The sequence below is a fragment of the Artibeus jamaicensis genome, unplaced genomic scaffold (genome assembly GCF_021234435.1).
Source record: "Artibeus jamaicensis isolate MK-2021 breed Jamaican fruit bat unplaced genomic scaffold, CSHL_Jam_final contig_1998, whole genome shotgun sequence".
In the NCBI taxonomy this organism is placed as follows: Eukaryota; Metazoa; Chordata; class Mammalia; order Chiroptera; family Phyllostomidae; genus Artibeus; species Artibeus jamaicensis.
Genome location: NW_026521407.1, coordinates 12,293,191 through 12,315,276, shown reverse-complemented (window position 1 = coordinate 12,315,276; position 22,086 = coordinate 12,293,191). Strand labels below are relative to the sequence as shown.

General features: G+C 35.4%; 1 protein-coding gene across 1 annotated transcript in view; it reads left to right on the top strand.

The window, feature by feature from the left end:
* Positions 1 to 22,086, top strand: part of BRIP1 (BRCA1 interacting helicase 1) — a 115,183-nt gene that overhangs the window by 33,237 nt on the left and 59,860 nt on the right. The window contains exons 7-11 of the mRNA XM_037163755.2: positions 5,180 to 5,470; positions 8,823 to 9,044; positions 11,345 to 11,544; positions 14,313 to 14,445; positions 20,702 to 20,856. Of these exons, the coding sequence (XP_037019650.2) occupies positions 5,180 to 5,470; positions 8,823 to 9,044; positions 11,345 to 11,544; positions 14,313 to 14,445; positions 20,702 to 20,856 (1,001 nt within the window). The remainder of the gene's footprint in view (positions 1 to 5,179; positions 5,471 to 8,822; positions 9,045 to 11,344; positions 11,545 to 14,312; positions 14,446 to 20,701; positions 20,857 to 22,086) is intronic.

The window sequence follows — 22,086 nt, the reverse complement described above, 5'->3', positions numbered from 1 at the left end:
TATTCTACTGGGTATTAAGTAGCTGAGGACGAACCAGCAGGGTGCGTATTTGTTGTGTGAGGCTTTCTGTGCGGCACTTTGAGCATTTTTCAAGTGTGTTGTCCACTGCCGTCATTAGCTCTGAGGATTATCTACCATATAGAGGATTCTTATTTCTTTACTAAGTGTTTATGTTTTTATTCCTACGATCAATTTATTTGGAATTTTATGGGGAGAATAATATTTAAGTCATATTCAGTCTGCTCAACATTGTTTTTTGATATTTTATCTGTGTTGGTACATGCAACCCTGGTTTATACTTTTTCATTATATGTACTATTCCATAGATTGAGCCCCTCCCACATTGCATTGATCCATTCTTCGGTTGATGCAGTTAGCTTGTTTTCCTCACCGTTAAAAAAACAATGCTACTATTGTTTTTTATCACAAAAAGAATATCACTATTGTATCTCCCTTAAAGTGCAAGAGTTTCTCTAGCATTTACACCTACCATCGTCATGCTGTGTCAGAAAACTGGATCACCAGTTTGCTCTCCAAAATGGATGTGCCAGTTTATACTTGGATCAGCAGTTATGAGAGTTGCTTCATACCCTTTATAACACCCAATCTGGTGGGCACAAAATAGAATCTAGTTATGGCTTTAATTTGCATTTTTCTAATTAGTTTTGAGGTTGAGCCTTGACTTGCACATCTTTTCAGATGTTTATTGGCCTTTCAGGGATTTTTTTTCTCCTCCCTGTGGTTTCTTGTTCTTGGTTATCTACTGGATTTGTCTTTTTAAAATTGATCTGTTGGAATTTTTTTATGTGTTAGGGATATTGATCTTCAGTTGGTTTTTTTATACATTACAAATATCTTCTCTTGGTTTGTGCCCCTTTTTTACTAATTTTTTTAGGAGAGTATCTTTTTAAATAGGAATCTGACATCTTAACAAGATTATTTTTTTCAGTCATTGTGCTTTTGATGTATTGCTTAAGAAATCCTTCCCTACATTGGGATCATAAAAGATAGTTTCCTGTATAGGGACAGAGATTATATGGCCTACAAAACCTAAAATATTTTCTCTCTGGTCCTTCACAGAGAGATTGGTGACTCTTGCTTTAAAGAGTCTCTTGAGAGTTTTTTTTCCCCTTTGTGGAATATAATGGGAATATTGTCAGAGAATATTTGATTTAAATGTCAGCTAATAATAAGTTAAAATAGTTTTTATGAATTTAATTTTATAGCTTACCCTTAGGAGTATTTTATAATTATATAGGTTATAATTATAAAATAATTCTATTTTATTTTATAGTTATATTCAGAAAATTATATTCAGTACTAACTTTAATAATTCTTTAATTCATGAGTGAAACTGATACTAATAAACTGCAAAAACTGACTTTATAGAACAGTTAAAGAGTGAAGCTCTTTGTAAGTGAGATGATGTGGCTATTATTGTCTCCTACTTGGTTTGGTATGTCAGGAATTCTGATGTTTCTTGGATGGCTGGCTGGCTGGATGGGTAGAGGATGAACGAATGAATGGGATAGTACATATAAGGTGGTTAGCACAGGGACAGCTTTAATAAATGGTAATTATTATCAATAATGGATTTATCAGGATATGTGTTTGTCATTGTCACTCACAATTACAGTGACCCAAGAATTGGCATAACAAGATGGTTTTTCTTTTTGGCCTTGAAAAATAACAGATTGTCTTGTATTTTTTTTCAAGTGTTTAGGTATAGTAATATTTTTGTTGTTGTGGGGAGAGGTTGGAGAAAGTTATGAAATGTTACAGGTTTATATTGTAGTATCTTAATCTACTCGAACTTCTAATTGTAGTGTTGTGAAAGAAATACTGGCAAGGATTTAGCAGTTGGCCTTTCTTTTAAGATCAAATTTAAAAATCCTTCTTCATCCTTTTAAGCCATTTAGGTATATGTCTCTATACCAATACAAGAGAGAGAATATATAGAAGTTGTTAGAGGAACATATTCCAAAAGTTTTTGGTTGCCGACCATCTAAGAACAGTTTTGGCTACTGTCAATTCGAAATGTATTTTTAAACAATTGAATTCTGAGTATGGAAATAATATAGCTGTTATACTCACATGTATGCTGTTATTTGGATTGGGTTTTCTTGCCTTTTGTGGAAGTAAAAGGACTCTAGCCTGTTTCCAGCTCTGGGAGAAGAAGCCATGTCTTAAAGTGTGTGCCACCACGCTCAGTGTGGCCGGTTTACAGGGCTTAGCGGTCACAGGTTTTGGGGGGCCCACACGTTTATCTGTCTTTCTCGAAGTGTGTTATCTCTCTCTTAAAGTGTTAGCCCTTAATTGAGTTGGAGTCCTATAACCTCCTGTCTTTGCTGTTATCATGATTCTGTCTTTAGTTTTCTTACAGCATTGAAAGCGGCTGATTTGGCTTCAAATAATTCTTTTGTTATTAAATGTCTTTTTCAAGCCTCTCTTCTGTTGCCACATTATTTTTTTTCAATCTTTAGATATGATTGTACCAGATCCTTTAACTGGAAATGTCAATAGAAGATCACTCCTGAAGAAATAATTCCTCTGTAATATAGCAAAAGAAAAATAATCAACTTTCTTTCTTAATTTCTTCCTTCCACTCTACCTTCCCATCCACCCATCATCTTCTTGAGGAGTCGCCTTAAGTTCATGGGTGGTATAATGATTTCAGAGCACTTTATCTTAACAAACAGCCCTGGCTGGTGTGGCTCAGTGGACTGAGTGCTGGCCTGTGAACCAAAGGGTCTCTGGTTCAATTCCCTGTCAGGGCACATGCCTGGGTTGCAGTACAGGTCCCTGGTGGAGGGTGCGCGAGAGGCTACTACACATCGATGTTTCTGTCTCTTTCTTTCTCCCTCCCTCCCCTCTGAGAATAAATTAAAAAAATATTTTTAAAAAACAAATCTTAAACAAAAACATGTTTAATATAAAATCAGCCATGATTTATAATTTTCTTAATTATGAAGTGAAAAACAAATTTAAGGTACCTAAATAAAACTGCCCTAGTGGGAAACATTTTCTGAAACTAATTCTCAATCTTTTGTTTTTGTTAGTGCAGCTACTAGCATAACATTTTAATATAAACACATTTCATTATTTAAATTATTAGTGCCCAGTGCACACCCTTTGAAATTTAAAAAGTTCGAATACAAAGCAGCAAGTTATAAAGCTGTATAGTAGCATCCTTTTATTTGAAAAATTGTATGAAAGATGTATTTATACATATATGATGGTTTGCAAGTTAGAGTGAACTATCTGTAAATTATATTGAATGATTTGATTTATTTTGTATATTTCTGTGTTGTTTGAATTTTTTGATCAGGAGCAAAAAAGGAATTAAAAGGTGTAAGTGGTAAAGTTTTAAGTGGAATTGGTATTGAAAAGTGTTCCATCAAAAAGTAGATGATCTTTAAGCTTTTATGGATTACTTTTACCCTTGGATAAAATATGTTCATGTAGTATATAACAATGCATTGGACCCTAGCATTCTAATATTCAGGATGAATTTAGCTGTATCATAGGGAAGAGAAATAGTGTAATTGAGTGAAAAGATGGAAGGTTATAAAAAAGTAAACTAATTCTGCCACCTAGAGTTACCTTAATTCTTTTAGTATGTTAATTAATTAATGTGATCATTGCAAAGGCCATAAGAGAATTCAGTCAGAAATATCATGATATAATTTGTATCCCGTTTTCTGTGTGACCATAAATTGTTAGATATTGCAACATATGTAACATAAACCCCATGTCAGCTGTTTCCTGCCTCACTGTTGACAAGAGCCCCATTCATAACTCTTCTTTTTATCCTTTCAGTGAGTAAGTAATTATTCAATATAGAAGGCAGGATATTTGGAACTGGCTATTTAATGTGGCAGCACTCTGTAATGAAATCTGCTGTTACTGGCAACCTGAGAGGGGAATGTAACAATTCCAGCATAGCTGTAACTTTATCTGCTTTGACTGTTTATTTGGCACATCAGTGAACCTTTTATCCCAGTGAGTGACAGTTCCAGAAGGGTCACATTTACATCCATTCTATCATGTATTGTAATATTTAATGGTGGACAAGGCTGAGCGAGACTGAGAGTAATTTGAACTTGCTTTTCCACTGAGTCGAGGCTGAAAGACAGCTTGAGCCCCAGTGTTGTGGTGTAACATGCTATGACTTAGCATTTGTTGATGAAGGCTAATCTTACTGACTATAATTTTTTTTTAAAAAAACTTCAGTTAAATGGCAGATTTGTTCTACTAAACCATAACTCTCCAACACAAATTCTTTTAAGCTACTATGCTACTTAGCTTTTTTCCCCGACAGTGATCATGTCTATAAACTAACCATTTCACAGTATTTCTCCAACTGAGGCTGCACTGTCTCAAATTAAGAATGTTAGGCAGTAGTTACTCAGAACCCATGGGTTCTAATATACAGCATTGAACTGTTTTTCATTTTTGAGAGTTTAGAAACAGGAGAGAAAAAAAAATCAGGTCAACATCAGACTACATTCCTGAAGTTCTACATATAGTTTGTTTAAAGAGACATTTATATAACCATTTCAATTATGAAACTGAATTATGAGTAAAATTGTCCAGGAAAACCTATCTGGAATGATAATTCTGTTGATGGATTTGCATTCTGTGACAGGTAATTGAATTTCGGATGTACTTGTTTCACACAAGCAACCTGCCTTTAATATTAAATATTAATAATATGCACTCATTTTCATACCTTTGCTAGAGAATAGTGGTCACTTCTTGTTGTTCATTGATACTCTAGATTCAACTTGATATTTCTATTCTTTTGTATGCTGTATTTTAAATATTTTTTAAAATATTGGTATATTTTAGGATATGTAAATGAACGTGTTGTGAACAGAAAACAGTACTATTACCTCTACGCTCTAATATTACAAGTTCACTTGAAGCCTAAGCAAAAATTAAAACTGTCCTCGGTTTTGTCCAATTGTTTTTATAATTCATGAAAGAGGAAAGTTTAAATGTACTTAAAACATTTGAGAACTTGAGAGTTGGAGTGGTTTTTAGGTAGTATCTTGAAATTTCTTTTTATTTGACAGTTGTAATTCATGGGCTCTGATTCCATGAGAAGTTTGATAATATTTTTTATGGTATCCAGACATCAGTTATCTTTTTCTTTCTTTCTTTTTTTTTTGAACAGCAGTCTGGTCACTGTTCTAGGTGCTGCTGTTCTACTAAACAAGGGAACAGTCAAGATTCTTCAAATGCCATTAAGAAGGATCATGGGGGGAAATCCACGGTACCAAAAATATATTTTGGGACACGCACACACAAGCAGATCACTCAGATTACTAGAGAGCTCCGGAGGACAGCGTACTCAGGGGTCCCGATGACTATTCTTTCCAGCAGAGATCACACTTGCGTCCACCCTGAAGTCGTAGGTAACTTCAACAGAAATGAGAAGTGCATGGAGTTGCTGGATGGGAAAAATGTGAGTAACGTTATTTTGTTTTAGAGAAAAAGTAAGGTTGCAAGGGTTAAAGTTACTCAAATTTTGGTGCTCATTTTATTTCATATGTACATTTCCAGTGATGATCAAGTAATGTATGAAAATTGGATTAAGTGCTAGTATTGATATTTTTGCAAAATGATTTTACCATGAGAAAATTTTTAAATTTAAAATTATGAGGTTTTATCCTAAAGTTTGGGGGTATTTAATGCCTTGAAATTAATACCCTTGTAATCAGATGTCTTCTTACTTTCTTTTAAGTCCTTGTACCAAAAGTAGTCAAACATGGATGATGTCATATGAAGAGATAAGTGTTTAAATGATTTAATCTAATTAGATTTCATTACCGTCTTCTACATATTTAGAAACTTCAAAGGAAGATAATTTGTTTAGGCTTTTTCTGAGCAGATTAAAAAATTTTTTTAATGGAATGAGAAATATAATGATTATCCTGTCTCATTCTAATTAGCACACATTTCTCTTCTTAAAAAATTACATGAATTATTAACTTTAAAGATATGTCATTGGTGGTTTTGAAGTTTTCCAGGGAAATCTAGAATAACAAGAATTTGGACTACGTGGAATGTAGAGAAGTCTTTCTTACTAAAGATATATAATTTAAAAATAATTTTTGTCAAAAGTAGTCTGTACACCTGTTTGATAAATAGTTTACTCTAAAATGGAAGTTCTGAGTCTGGAATTACAACCAGAAATTATTGGTGAACCGTAAATTGATAGTATATGAAATGACCAATGATACTTTAATGTTTTTTAAAAGTTGTTCTTTCTTTCACTAGTATTTTGTCAGAGTTGTTTTTACACAAAAAGCTATGAGCTGTGGCTCTTGGAGTTTTGTTTAATTGTTATATCACCTTCTACTCTACAATTTAAATAAATTTATTTTGTATTATGCTTTTCTTAGTGCTTTCTTTTATTAGATGGAAATTTATTCATTTTATTTGGGGACATTCAAAAGATGCTTCAGTAGACATTCATGTAAATATGAAGTATAACTACTAAGGAAATGCAGTGGAAACACTTAAGGGACTTGTTCAGAGCTAGGAAGAAAATATAATAAAACCATTTTTGAAATTCTAGTTATATATTTTTGATAAGTTCTTTTTAACTAACTGAGGAACTGTGAAATCTTCAAAATTTAAGAAGTTCTCTTTAGGGAGAGATGAAAATAGTAAAAAGTCAAATGCTAAAAAAGTAATAAAGTAGATAAAAGGCTCTTAGTGATAAAACCCTGTAAATTATATGTTTAAGTGGACATCATTCCATAAATGACTAATTTATCTACTGGATTCCTCAAATTCTTGAAATTTGTTTTCTGTCTATATAGTCTATGCAAGAAGACTTGTTGGCATTGTAGTGATCTTATTGTTATTGGGAAAAGTACAACAACCACTTATTGTCCCTTATTAAAAGCAATTATAAAGTTTAAGATTGTGTGTTGAAAGCAAACAGTCTTATTTCATGTCATCCTCTAGAACCCTGTAGTGCTGGTTATGTTTTTGGTTGATCTTTGCTGTCACGAATGTGAATCATGTAAAAATAAAAAGTAATCTCATAGACGTGCATGGTCAGAATTTTTCATTGGCATTTACTTTCTATTTTAAAGTAAACAAGTCTTTTGTTTTTGAACATTAGCAATACACGTGATTGGAGATACCTGCTTGTAGTTATTTGTTTTGACCTAGTTCTGCCTCAGAATGCTTAGCTCATTAGGCATACAGGAACATTCTTTTTCTTGTTCCCAGCTCTCAGGGTAATTTGGTATTGTAATGAGGGCCAATTACATAGTCACCATAGGTGTCTGTGTTTACCGTGGCTGAATTACCAAAGCTAAATGAGAAATAGATAACTGCCAGTTTGAGTGAAAAAGAGTTTAAAGCGTGATAACACTTCAATTGACAGACTGCGCTCAGGGTTGTGTTACACCGCTTAAAACGATGAGCTTTTCTGGTTTTGCTATCAGCCCTCGCAGGAGTGTCATTCTAAGTGCCCTTGAAGTGTAAACTTTCTGATTTTTTGGCTTGATCCAAAGGCACATGTGTTTTTGTTCACTGTTTCTTTTTCTAAAGTTCTCTTATACTGGAAAAGCAGGGGATTTATTCTCTTAAAAGTTAATTTTGTTTCAGTTAAGAAAAAAATCAGCCCCAGAAATAGTTCTAGAAAAGTTATTTTAGATATAGACAAATACCTGTTTTTGTTAAGATGAAATTTAACAGTTTTTAATCACAGGCTCTGAAGGCACCTACCTTCATACTAAATGTCTACTAAGAAAATATTTAGAAATGTGTGCACAAATGCTCTTTGCAGCACTATTTATAAAGCAGAAATTAGTGACAGTCTTAAATGCTCAATAATAATGAAACAGGTTCTTCAACTGTGGCATCAGTTCAATGTACACATGTGGACAACAGTGAAAAATACTTAGTGATACGAGAAAATATTTCTTATAGGAGTTTTACTAAAATAGGCAGAGAGAAAAAAAATAATCCTAGTTTTGTGAGAAGTGATTATTGTGGCTAGATTATTAATAATCCTCAATGCTTGGGGAGAATTTTTTTTATTCTCATTACTTTAATTCTAGGTTACATTGTAAAGACATCAATACATATGTACTACATACATGTAGATGATATATGAAGTGAAACATATCAAAATGTTAATAACACATTTTTTGTGATGGAATTATAATATAGGCTTTTTCCCCCTTGATACTCTTACGTATTTTCCAAATATTTGGAGTGAACACTCTTTATTTTTTCCCTTGGGACATTCCTTCCTCTCCTTCATTTCTCCTCTCCCTCTTTTCTTTCTTTCTCTTTCTTTCTTTCTTTCTTTCTTTCTTTCTTTCTTTCTTTCTTTCTTTCTACATATTTAGATTTGATTAAGTAATATTGTCTCATGTCTCAACTTGAAAGGTACAAAAGTGTCTGAGAAAAATCTCTCCAACTCCTGTCACTAAGTCACTAGGAATCTCATCTTTGAAAGCAACTAGTGATGCCATTGCTCTTGTGTATCCTTGCAGAAATATTTTTACCTAATATCACTTTAATCAGAACAAAGCCAAAACAAACATAATCTTAAAAATGTATTTCTCAAATTGATTTGGGGTATCTGGAGCTATACTAATCTGAAGCTCTACTGAGTCAACTAATATAGTGTCTTTTAAAAGGTTGAGATTGTCGATATGGTATAATGTGTCTCCTCTATAAAATCTTTGCTTTCTGTCATGAATGTTCCTAAAATTCTGAGATAAACTGGTTTTATTTCTTCTTTTCCAGTATGGATTCACATTTCAGTTATGCATATTTGTTTTTAGGGAAAGTCCTGCTATTTTTATCACGGTGTTCATAAAATTAGTGGTCAACAAACATTCCAGACCCTGCAAGGGATGTGCAAGGCCTGGGATATAGAAGAGCTCGTCAGCTTGGGCAAAAAACTAAAGGCATGTCCGTATTACACAGCGCGAGAGCTAATAGAAGATGCCAATATAATATTTTGTCCCTACAACTATCTTCTAGATGCACAAATAAGGGAAAGTGTGAGTACATACATAAAAATTAGAACTTTTTTCCTACTAATTGGGATATGAAGATGAATGTAAAAGCTTTTAGATGTTTTCATGTCTTTTACTTTACTTTTTGTTTTATAGTTAACTTATATAAGTGCATAAACAGATTAGAATACTGAAACCATTCTAAGGTGTAATAAAAACTGAATTTTAGACCTTGTCACTTTAATTCCCAACGTAATAACTATTGTACTTTTAAGGACCTAGTACTGAAGTAGGGTTTAGGAAGGATTTTCGTAACCTTGGTAAGTGATGACATTTTGGGCTGGATAATTCTTTGTTGTGATGGGTTAACTTGTGCATTGGTAGTAACAGCATCCTAACCCACTCGATGCCACCAGTACCTTCATGTTGTAACAGTCAAAAATGTCTCCAGACTTTGCCAAATATACCTGGGGAAGCAAAGTTGCCCCCAGCTGAGACCCATTAATAGCTGTCACCCTTTTCATTTATGAATAGTCAGAAAGAATTATTTTATTTTATTTTTTTGAAAATTTTATTTACTTATTTTTAGAGAATGGGATGGGAGGGAGAGAGAGAGAGAAATAGCAGTGTGTGGTTGCCTCTCACATCCCCTACTGGAGACCTGACCCAAAACCCAGACCGGTGCCCTAACTGGGAATTGAACCAGTGACCCTTTGGTTTGCAGGCCGGCACTCAGCCCACTAAGCCACACCATCCAGGGCAAAAGAATTATTTTAAAACATTTATCTGAAGACTCTGCTTCGAAGAAGTTATTTTGGGAGAATATGCAGACTGCAAATTATGCTTTCTGAGCTTCTGAGAAGTGAACTTTGTATACAGCATTTGTGTTTATTTGCCTGGTTTTTCTTAGAAACATCTAGTTGTTACAGTATAAGACCAAAAAAAGTGAATAACTTGGTATATTTAATTGTTATTTCTCTCTTTATATCTGACTGCAAAACTTTCATTAGCTATCTTCTTAAGTTTGAAATTAATTAATAGACATTGTTCACTATCTCTACTGTCCTACCTCTTAATTGGTTATCTCTTAGCTAGGTCTGTTTCTTGAGTGATACAGATCAATGACAGATCAGTCTTTTAATATTACTTTATTAATCTTTCCTCTGCATAAAAATCTCTTACTGCCCTTTGCTCATGGGGAAAAGTCTATATTTCTTAAGCTTACTTCAAGTTGCTCAGTAGTCCGACCTGAATCTACCCTTTCAGCCTTCTCTGTTGCAAAAGCCCTATTGGAACCCCTCACACATTACCTCCTGGTTCTTTCCCTTATCTCTGATTTTGATGGCACTTGTGTTGAAATGCCCTCCTCTCTGTCTATCCAAATGCAAATCCTATTCCTCTTTAAACCCTGCTGTATTCCCAGCTCCCTCCCGGTTCTTCCTTGGTCATCGTCAACCCTCCATGTAGTGTTATTTCCTCAGAGTAACTCATTGACAGTGGCTTTGCAATATTTCTTAAGTCAGGACTCTCCCAATTGCAAGTAACACGAACTCAGCTTCAGCAGAGCTTAAGAAAAACTACTAACTCAGTGTTGTGATGGCTTTATGCTCAAGGCAGATTCTTTCCATTGGGAACAAAGATAAGGAAAGGTAGTTAGCTAACCTGGAAAAAATTCTTGATCTTCTATTAGTCACTCCAGACTACCCCGACTGTCCTAGTTTGGGTCTCATATCCACTCTTGAACTAGTGGCTGTGACAACGGAGGGATGGATACTTGATTTAATTGACACGCCTGGCCTCTGAGTCTGCCCGTGTAGTAAGAGTGGAGATGTCCTTGATGAATAGACTAACAGTCCTGCCAACATCACATGGAGGTTGGGGAAGAGCACTGGTCAGAGTGAAGTGTTGCAGGAGAGACTAAACGAAAGATACATATCATATTACAATAATATTTTGAGAGTCTTTTGAATTTTGTATTGTTACTTTAGTTCTAAAGGTTTTTTTACTCTGCCTTTTAAATGATGTTGGAGATTCCTTTATAGTGGGATTTGTATACTCCTTTGTGTAGCCAGCTGTACTTTGATCCTGTTTCACTTAACACATTATTTTGGTTGTAATAAGTTTGTAAAGTATTTTGAGAATGAAATGTGGTAAACTCTATAATGTTGAGCTGACATTTGGTTGGCTTTAGTACTTTCGAAGTCTTAAGACCTAAAAATCAGTTGCTTATGTAATTGCACTTGCAATATTGGCCTATAGTATGATTTTTAAAAATGAAATATGTCTACTGCTCTTAAATCCATTTTTTTCTGAAAGTTTTACAGGAAATTTTTTTAATCTTATAGATGGATATCAATCTGAAGGAACAGGTTGTTATTTTGGATGAAGCTCATAACATTGAGGACTGTGCCCGGGAGTCAGCAAGTTACAGCATAACGGAAGTCCAGCTGCGGTTTGCTCGGGACGAACTGGATAGTATGGTCAACAGTAACATAAGGAAGAAAGACCATGCGCCCCTACAGGCTGTGTGCTGCAGCCTCATTAAGTAAGAACCTTTGTCTGTCAGTGTCATTTGTGCTGCCTTAGAATTAAAAACGTGTTGTTATGCCAGAGTATTTGCAGTCAGTAAACTGACCAGGCACTTTGGAAATGGATTGTTCCTTGCCAGTTAAACTTTTAAAAATTGGCTAGTCCAAACTTTTGTCTTATTCAAAAGAATATAATGGACAGAATCAATCTTTTAAATTGATAATTTCGAATCTTAATCCTAATTTAACAGGATAGCTACTTTAACTTCCCCATTGGCTATGTATAAGACTTTGGGCTGAACATAAACTAATGGTTTCATTTAACATTTTAAAATTCTGGATCATGGCTTTAATTAATCTCTTTATCCTCCATTTGGAGTAGGATTTTGGTTTAATGAGTTTCAACTAATCAAGATTTTAATACTGTAAAATCATATTTAGTAGGAATTTTATTAAAATTTATAATCTATAAAAATAATGATAAAATAAAATTTGCATTGAATAATTTCTCTTCCATTAGACATTAGGTTTTTTATCTGTTTATCTTAGAGAAAACCCTCCCCTGACTCTAACTCCCATTTCATATACTGCAGCATCTTTTGTTCCCTGTACAGTATACTTTTAAAAACACTTGAAAGTTATACCGTCACCTGTTTGAACAGAAGAGGTATACACAGATTTATATTGTAATGACCTTCTCACCCCATCCTCCGTACGCCTAGTTCTTGACCTCCTGCACAAGTTTATCATTCAGTGCATGTTTATGCGTATATGAGTCAAGGTAGATACTTGCTCTTTTCCCTTCTTTTTTATCCAAATGATTACATACTATATATACATTTTTTGTCTTCCCCATTTTAAACATAAAAATACATTTTGTGTTTTTTAAACCCATTTTACTTAGGTATAATTGACATACACAGTGCTGTAAATATTTAATGTATACACCTCAATGAATTTGTAGATAAGTATACATCCCTGAAACTATGCCATAAACACACCCCTCGCCTCTGGAAGTTTCTTTCTGCACAGTGACAAAATTACCTATGGACACATTTCTCAGAATGTATCCCTGTCACTAAGTGACACATGCCTGTATAAGACACCCAGCTGGTGTCTCGAATTGCTTGGTGTAAGGAGAAAACCCCCACATTTAGTGACCAGAGGTGTCAGAAATGAAGTAGTCAGAGTAGAGGAGACATACAGGAACGTTTTTTCTAGACAGCTTCTATGACATCTTCTGGTTTTCCTCCTCCTCACAACTTACTCTTTCTCATTTTTTTGATAGTGCTTATTTTGTTTGCTGTCTAAACGTTGACATGCCTCGAAACTTGTCCTAGGACCTCATTTCATTCCTAGCTCTGCTCTTGCCCTGAGTTACACGTGCCGTAGCAGTACTGCTGAGGCCTGAACCTGTCTAGCCCCATCCTGTCCCCGGAATGCTATTTTCATATATCCAACTCTATATCTTCATTTGGTTATCAAATTTCAGCTTTCCAAAACAAAACTTACTCCCTTCCCCTACCTACTCTTCCTGTCTTTCTTGTCTAAGGAAACAGTACTAACCAGTTCCTCAAATCAAAACTTTAAGTGTTATTCTTGATGACTGCCCCACCTCATTCAATTTATCAGTAAGGTTTGTAAATGCCACCTGCGCAATGTATCCGAAATCCTTCAATTTCATATTTTCCACCCCACAATCACTTCTCAACTAGAACACTGTAACAGCCTCCTAATAGGTCTCTGCTTTCACTCTTGCCTTTCTCCTGTAACCCATTCTGAGTTCGAAGCTGGAATCATCTTTTAAACACCTAAAATAGTTGGTCTCTCTCTTATTTACAGTCCTCCATTTAAAACCTTCCCATTGTACTTTGAATAGAATTCAAATTTCTTATCCTGGCCGAATAGGATCTAATTTTTGCTTATCACTCTAACATATATACCTGTATTCCTTTTTGCCCATTGTGCTGCAGCTGCATTGACTTTCTCTCAGGTCCTTCAGTGAGAATAATTTGTTGATAACCACCTTGGGATCTTTGCATGATTTTTTCTGATCCTCCCATGACTGGGTGCATTTTGCCTTCATCTGTTAAAATAAATGTCACCTTAGGAAGGCTTTCTTGGTACTCAAATTAAAGTAGCAATTAGATTACATTAACCTAATATACCTCTTATTACTACCTGATATTTTCTTGTTTATATATTTGTTTCTAAATTTCTTTCTTTCTCCCTTTAGTGTAATGTAATTTTCATGATAATAAGGACCTTGTCTATTTTATTTACTGCTGTATTTCTATGACCTAGTATAGTGTCTGGCATAATAATAGACATTTAAGCCCTTATTGAATGTACACGCATATATATATTAATGAATATATATATCTCCGTCACTCTCTTTTTTGTGTCAATATGTAAATGTAATTTATATTAGGTTGTTTTGTATTTCCTTTTAGCATTTGGGATGAGCCCTAAAATAAAGCTTTTTTCTGGAGACAGTCAAGTAAAGCAGTGTGAATGCACAAAACACAACTGGGAAATGACATGCATGTTTTTCTTTTCTGAATAAAAACTTGCTTTTTAGCTATGTAAATGGTTTGGGGTTTTTGGTTTTTTTGTGTGTGTGTGCAAATCGAGATATGCATGCTTTAAAAAATGTATCTTAATCCACTTTTGTGTACTAAGAGCTTCAAGGAATACAGACTTAATGTATCTCAATTCTCTGTTTTATGAAAATGGTCCATGTAGGACAATACTGGATGATGGAATTGTTTTATTTTTATTCCAGTTGGTTAGAGGCAAACTCTGAACATCTTGTGGAACGAGATTATGAATCATCCTGTAAAATATGGAGTGGAAGTGAAATGCTCTTAGATTTACATAAAATGGGTATCACCACTGCTACTTTTCCCATTTTGCAGGTAAGACTTTTTTCCCACCTGTGGAATAAGTGAATAAGTTTATCTAGAGTAAAAAAAAATAGCAGCCCTGGCTGGTGTAGGTCGGTGGATTGAGCACGGGCCTGTGAACCAGAGGATTGTGGTTCAATTCCCAGTCAGGGCACATGCCTGGGGTGCAGGCCAGTTCCCAGCAGGGGACCCATGAGAGGCAACCATACATTGATATTTCTCTCCCGTTCTCCTTCTCTTCCCCTCTAAAGATAAATAAATAAAATACTTTTTTAAAGTAGCAATTTAATTGTTTTAAAACTTTTATAATCTTGTGTGTGATGACATAAATTATGGGTGAAGAGTAGTTTGAAGGAAATAAGGCTTAAAGGAATTAATTGCTTATTCAACGATAAAAGAAGGCTGTAAACTTAGAACCTGTTTTTAGGTTGTAAGTTTATTTTGTTAGTGTAAAAGTTAAAAATTTGGGGAATAAAAGGATAAATTTATATTTTGTTCTCCTTAATTTAGAAGTCGTAAACCTGGGTGAAGGGAGATCCTGAGTGGGATATGGGGTACTGTGAACATTGTGAAATTGTATGTAAAATTTTATGACTTTGTACTTTTGTACATTTTTCTGAATAGAAGCTTCATGACATATAATATTAGAGAGGCTCCCCCCACCCCCAGAAAAGGATGTTTTTCTTTTCATTTTTGTTCTTACTTACTTACTTATTTATTTATATATTTTTATAGATATGTTTTTAAAATATATTTTATTGATTATGCCATTACAGTTCTATTTTCCCCTTCATTCCCCTCCACCTTGTACACCCCTCCCCCACCCCCCCTTTAGTTTATGACCACGTGTCTCAAGTTCTTTAGATTCTATATTTCCCCTGCTATTCTTGCCCCCCCATCTATTTTCTATCTACTGTCTATGCTACTTATTCTCTGTACCTTCTCTCCCCTTCTCCTTCTCCCACTCCCCTGTTGCTAACCCTCCATGTGATCTTCATTTCTATGGTTCACTCCTGATCTAGCTGTCCTCTTAGTTTGCTTTCGTTTTAGGTGTGGTTCTTAATAACTGTGAGTTTGCTGTCGTTTCACTGTTCATCTTTTTTATCTTCTTTTTCTTAGGTAAGTCCCTTTAACATTTCATATAATAAAGGCTTGGTGATGATGAACTCCTTGAACTTGACCTTATCTGAGAAGCACTTTATCTGTCCTTCCATTCTAAATGAAAGCTTTGCTGGATAGAGCAATCTTGGTTGTAGGTCTTTGGATTTCATGACTTGGAATACCTCTTTCCAGCCCCTTCTTGCCTGTAAGGTCTCTTTTGAGAAATCTGCTGACAGTCTGATGGGAACTCCTTTGTAGGTGACTGTCCCCTTATCTCTTGCTGCTTCTAGGATTCTCTCCTTCATTTTAATCCTGGCTAATGTAATGATGATGTGCCTTGGTGTGTTTCTTCTTGGGTCCAACTTCTTTGGGACTCTGAGCTTCCTGGATTTCCTGGAAATCTATTTCCTTTGCCAGAATGGGGAGGTTCTCTTTTATTATTTGTTCAAATAAGGTTTCCACTCATGACTGTTCCTCTTCCCCTTCTGGTACCCCTATAATTCGGATGTTGGAATGTTTAAAGATGTCCTGGAGGTTCCTTAGCCTCTCCTCATTTTTTTGAATTCTTGTTTCTTCCTATTTTTCTGTTTGGTTATTTTTTTTCTTTCTTCTGGTCCACTCCTTTGATTTAAGTCCCAGTTTCCTTTCCATCACTATTGGTTTCCTGCACATTTCCCTTCATTTCAATTAGTTCAGCCTTCATGTGTTCCTCTAATTTGTGGCTAAAATCAACCAGTTCTGTGAGCATCCTGATCACCAGTGTTTTGAACTGTGCCTCTGATAGATTGGCAATTTCTTGTTCGCTTAGATTTATCGGCTCTGGGGCTCTGAGTTCTTCTTGAGCCATGTTTTGATCTGTTCGTGCCTGTTACGTAGGAGGAGAGGAACCTTAGTTGTTCACCAGAGCGGGGCCACCCAGGTCTCTGGGTTGTGATGCTGTATGTGGGGGTGGGATCAAAGAGGGACAATAGCGGTCCCCTCTGCTCCTTCCCACCTCTGGGGCCTGCTGGGTCTGTCTCACTGCTCGCTCCTTCGGTGGTTTATTTGTGCACAAACCTGTGACCCCTTTCAGCCAGCCACCTTGCGCCTTCACTGGGTCTGCCCTCGCTACCCTATACCTGGGATTCACCCTTGGCTGCCTGGGTCGGGGGATCTTTTTTTGCCTGACCAGCTCCACTGCTGGCCCCGCCCCTCTTACCGGTCTAGCTGAGTGGTTTGTTGTTGTCAGACTCCCGTGTTATTCGATTTTCTGTGCTTTGGCTGTGTTTATTGTTTCTAAAACGTTGTTGTTTTTAGATTTGGTTGTGCGAGAAGGTAAAGTGTTTCCACCTACGCCTTCATCTTGGCAGAAGTCCTCCTTATTTATTTAAATTAAAACACTTTACATTTTAGAGTGGTTATTGTAGGTTTACAGAAAAATTTAGCAGAAAGGACATTACTCATACACCAGTCCTCCCCAAACCCCACCCTCTATTAACAGATGTTACTATTTCTCCTATTAACATCATGCAGTAGTATAGTGCATTGATACAATTGAACCAATATTGCTACATTACTATTAACTAAAGCCTATAGTTTATACTCTTTGTGTTGTACAGTTCTGTGAGTTTTGATTAAAAAAAAACATAGTCATGTATCTACCAATACAATATCATACAGAATTTTTTCACTGTGTTAAAAATATTTTGTGCTGTACTTACTCATTCCTTCACTATATCTCACTTCCCTTGCTGAAACTCCCCTGGCAACCTCTGGGTTTTGTTTTTTTTTAATGCTGACTTCATATTGTACCTTTTCCAGAGTGTTGTGCATTTGAAATCATACAGTATGTGGTCTTTACCGACTGGTTTCTTTCACTGAGCAGTATGCATTTAAGGTTCCTCCATGTCTTTTTGTGGCTGATAGCTTGTTTCTTTTTCTTATATTGTCTATACCACAGCTGTTCATCCATTCTACTACTAAAGGACATATTAGTGGTTTCCAAGTTTTGGCAGTTATGAATAAAGCTACTGTAAACATTTTTGTACCTTTTTTTTGTGGACATGCTTACTTCTCATTAGGGTAAACAAGAGCATGTTTGCTGGATTATACAGTAAGAGTACATTTAGCTTTGCAAGAAACTGCTGCTGTCTTCTTCCAAAGTGGCTGCACCATTCATTTTATATTCCCAAGAGCAGCGAATGCAAGTTCCTGTTGTTCCTTTCAGATCTTTTGCCTACCTTTCAATTGACTAGTTTGTTTTCTTACTGAGTTCTAAGAGTTCTTTGTACATTTTGTATATAAGTCCTTCTTCACATGTGTGTTGCAAATATATTCTCCCAGCCTGTGGCTTGTCTTTTTATTTTATTAACGACATCCTTCATGGAGCATACGTTTTTCGTTTTCATTAAGTTCAACTTACCAATTTTTTTTCCCTTTGGATCATGATTTTGGTATTGCATCTAAAAACTCACCACCAAACCTAAAGTCACCTAGATTTTCTTCTGTCTTTTCTTGTAGAAGTTTCATAGTTTTGCATTTTATATTTAAGTCTGTAATCCATTTTGAGTTAATTTTTGTGAAGGATATAAGGTCTTTGTCTAGATTCATTTCTTTGCATATGGGTGTTCAGTTCTTCCAGCACCATTTGTGGAAAAGACTAATTTTGATCCATTTTATTGTTTTTGCTTCTTTATTGAAAATCAGTTAGTATTTATGTGGATATGTTTCTGGGCTCCCTGTTCTTTTCTCTGTGGAACCTGGAAACGAGGAACAGATCTTTCTGTTCCTTCCCCAACACCTCTCTGTCTTACTTACTGTACTTGATAGTAAGTCTTGAAGTTGGGGACTGTCAGCCCCCTGACTTTGTCCTTCAATAATTGTGTTGGCTCTCTGGGTCTTCTGTCTTTCTATATAAACTTTGATTAGTTTGTCAGTATCCACAAAATAAATTGCTTGGATTTTGATTGGGATTTTATTGAACCTATAGATCAAGCTGGGAAGAACTGACATCTGAATGATACCGAATTTTTTTATCCATGAACATGGAGTATCTCTCCATTTATTTAGATTTTCTTTAATTTTTTAAATTAGCATTTTATAGTTTCCCTTACTGATTTAAAGAAGTTTTTGAATCCAGGAAGGTAACAACTATTGACAACATGATCACTGCTAGCATTTTCGGCATATGAGTAATTCAAAAAATATTTTAATCATACTATACTTAAAATTTTCCCCTGCATTTAAAAAGTACAATATAGTATTATAAGTGTTTTTCCATATTGTGACATCTCTTTTTTTAATCCTTACTCAAGGACATTTGCTTTTTATTTGAGAAAGAGAAAGAGAGGAAGAGAGAGAAAGAAAGGGAGAGAGACGTTTGCTTTTTTTGAGAGAGAGGGAGAGAAAAACATCAGTGTAAGAGAAGTGTTGGTTGGTTACCTTTGTAAGTACCCAGACTGGGGATCCATGCTGGGACCCGGGGTCACATCTGGACCAGAGGTCGCATGCACATGTGCCTGGACCGGGAATGAACCTACAACCTAGGAATAAGTCCTGACCAGGAATCAGACCGAATATCTTCGGTTATAGGACAGTGCTCCAACTACTGAGCCACACTGGCCAGGGCACTATTGTGACATCTTTTTATGATTTTTTTGGCATAAAAGTTTGCATTTTAAAGGTTATATATATTAACAGTAAAATAGATAAGTTAATTGTAGGATATTCACATAGTAGACTACTACATTGCAATTAAAAAACGAACCACTGCTGCCACAAGCGTATGAGTGAATCTTACAGGCATACTGTTGAATAAAAGGAACCAGACAGGAAGAGTACAAACTGACCCTGACTGATGTGGCTCAGTTGGTTGGATGTCATCCTGCAAAGCAAAAGGTCTCCAGTTCCATGCCCAGTTAGGGCACATGCCTAGGTTGCAGGGTCAGTCAGCGGTTGGGGCATGTGTAAGAGGCAACCGATCAATGTTTCTCTCTCACATCCATATTTCCTCCACTCTTTTTCTCCCTCCCTCCCCCTCTCTCTATAAATAAATAGATAGTATAAACTGTATGATTTCATTCTGATGAGATTCAAGAACAGATGAACATAATTACACTAATAGAAATCAGAATGACGGTTACCACCATGTAGAGTAAAGGAGCAGTGTGGGCTGAGAAGGGGTGAAGGGAAACCATCTGGGATCAAGGACTGTTTTGTATCCTGAATGAGTGTTAGTTACGAGTGTGTGTGTGTGTGTGTGTGTGTGTGTGTGTGTGTGTTTAGTGGACTGTGTATACAAAATTAGGGCACTCTATATATTATTCTTGAATTAATGCACAAATATATGTCAAGAAAAATATTTGGAAAAATACAGAAAGGTACAAAAGAAAAAATATTCAGCTTAAAGATGATTATTATTTTGGGTTTATGTCTACCTATGCTTTCTTCTGTGCATATACTAGCTTAGTGTAAATATATTTCCAATATGTACATTTTTACTTGTAGCCTCTTCTCATTAACAATAAATTATGAGTACTGTTTTTTACTGAATAGCCCATCATTTCCCTCTGTGTGTAATACCATTTCTGTCGCATATGTAATTTTCATTCATGTGTGAATTTATTTCTGGACTCTATCCTATAAATCTGTTTGTCTACACTGTCATATTTGTTAATACTGTTAGAAAAATGCTAATATCTTCTAGGGCATATATTCTCTCTTTGTTCTTTTCCTTTGGGATCATCTTGGCTATTCTTAGCCTTACTCTGTTATTTGAATTTTAGAATTAGGTTTGGGTATTCTTTTAATTTTTCTTATACTATAAGTCATTATTGTAAGCATCAGAGTACTCTGAAAATAATTCAGTGATTTAGGTGGCATATCCACTCTTTTAAGTTCCTTGGGGAAACCATTTGGTAAGTACATTTTTATGTAGTTGATTACTTTTGAGGGGCACTAAATAATACCCTAATTGACTGAAGAAGTGAATGTATAATTTTATTAAAGGTCTTTGAAGAGAATTTGGGACCATGTGGGAATCTATAGCATATTGTTAGTACTTGTGTATTAGTAATGTTTGCCTATAATTTCAATGTATATTTTATTTGTGTTTCATTGTAGTTTTGAAAAGTTTGTTTTACTCCTTCACCCCTCCCCCCAGTGTATTTATTATTATAATTTCCTATAGGGACATTTGTCTGCTGTCCTTCAAAAAGAAGAAAAGGTCTCATCAATTTTTGGTAAAGAAGAGGCAATAGAAGTGCCTATTATTAGTGCTTCAACTCAAGTAATGCTCAAAGGACTTTTTATGGTACTTGACTATCTTTTTAGGCAAAATAGCAGGTAAATGAAGATATCTAATCTGTATATTTTCTCTTCAAAATATTAGCTTTATTGAGTGTTAGCACGTGTTTAGCGCATTATGAGTACATAGGATAATCATAAACTAGTCATATATTTTATTGGCACAGATTCAGATTAATTGAAATTAGTCTTTATTAATGGAAATGAATATTGAAATCAGTAAATATACTAAGGCACATTTAAATGTATAGTCCTCTAGGACTAAACTTAAGCATTTATGTTTTTTCTTAAATATAGTTTACATATGTTTCTTCCAGTGTTAGAAAGTCTTTTTCTTATTGCCTGAAGCCTCTATTTAGTGGATTGTAGAAAATGAAAAGCAGTCACCTTCCCCCACACTACCCCTTGTTAAGTTAGGGTGCTGCATGGTTCCAGTATTTTTGCTTTTTTAAATTGTGGTAATATGTGTAAAACATAAATTTATCCTTCTAGCCATTTTTAAGTGTACATTTCAGTAGCATTCAGTAGATCCACATGGACATAACCAAGGGGAGGTGGAATCAGGGGAGGGAGGTGGGGTTGTCTGCGGCGGAGGTGGGAGTGGTGGTGGGGAAATACAGACAACCGTACTTGAACAACAATAAAATTTAAAAAAAGAAATAGAAGATCAAAAACTATGAACAGTAAAATGACAACAAACTCACAACTACCAACAACTGAACTTAAAAAGCAGAAACAAAAACTAACCAAACAACTAGAACAGGAACAGAATCACAGAAATGGAGGTCCTATGGAGAGTTATCAGTGGGGAGGGGAAGAGGGAGAATAGGTGGGGGAAATGTACAGGGAATAAGAAGCAAAATAGGTACCAAATAGAACAGAGGTTAAGAATAATACAAGAAATGGAGAAGCCAAAGAGCTTATATGAACAACCCATGGACATGAACTAAGGTGTGGGCAGAGTGCAAGGATCTCTGGACTAGGTAAGAGCTGGGATGCTTGGGTTTGAATTCTGATTCTGCCATGATGTGTGTAGTATTTGAACACAGGGAGGGGCAGTGATCGAGGGTGGGTCATTCGATTATGCCTAGTCTCTGTAAGAGTGGTTGCTTCTAAGACAGTGGCTTATTTTCTGTCAGAATTACTGAATTTAATCAATAGTGGTTGTGTGGTGGGGAAAATGTTATCTTTGAGTGGGAAGATGGCAGGACTCTCACTATAGTTTTAATATTACCAGTTTATATGTTGTATGTAGCTGGGACATTTTTT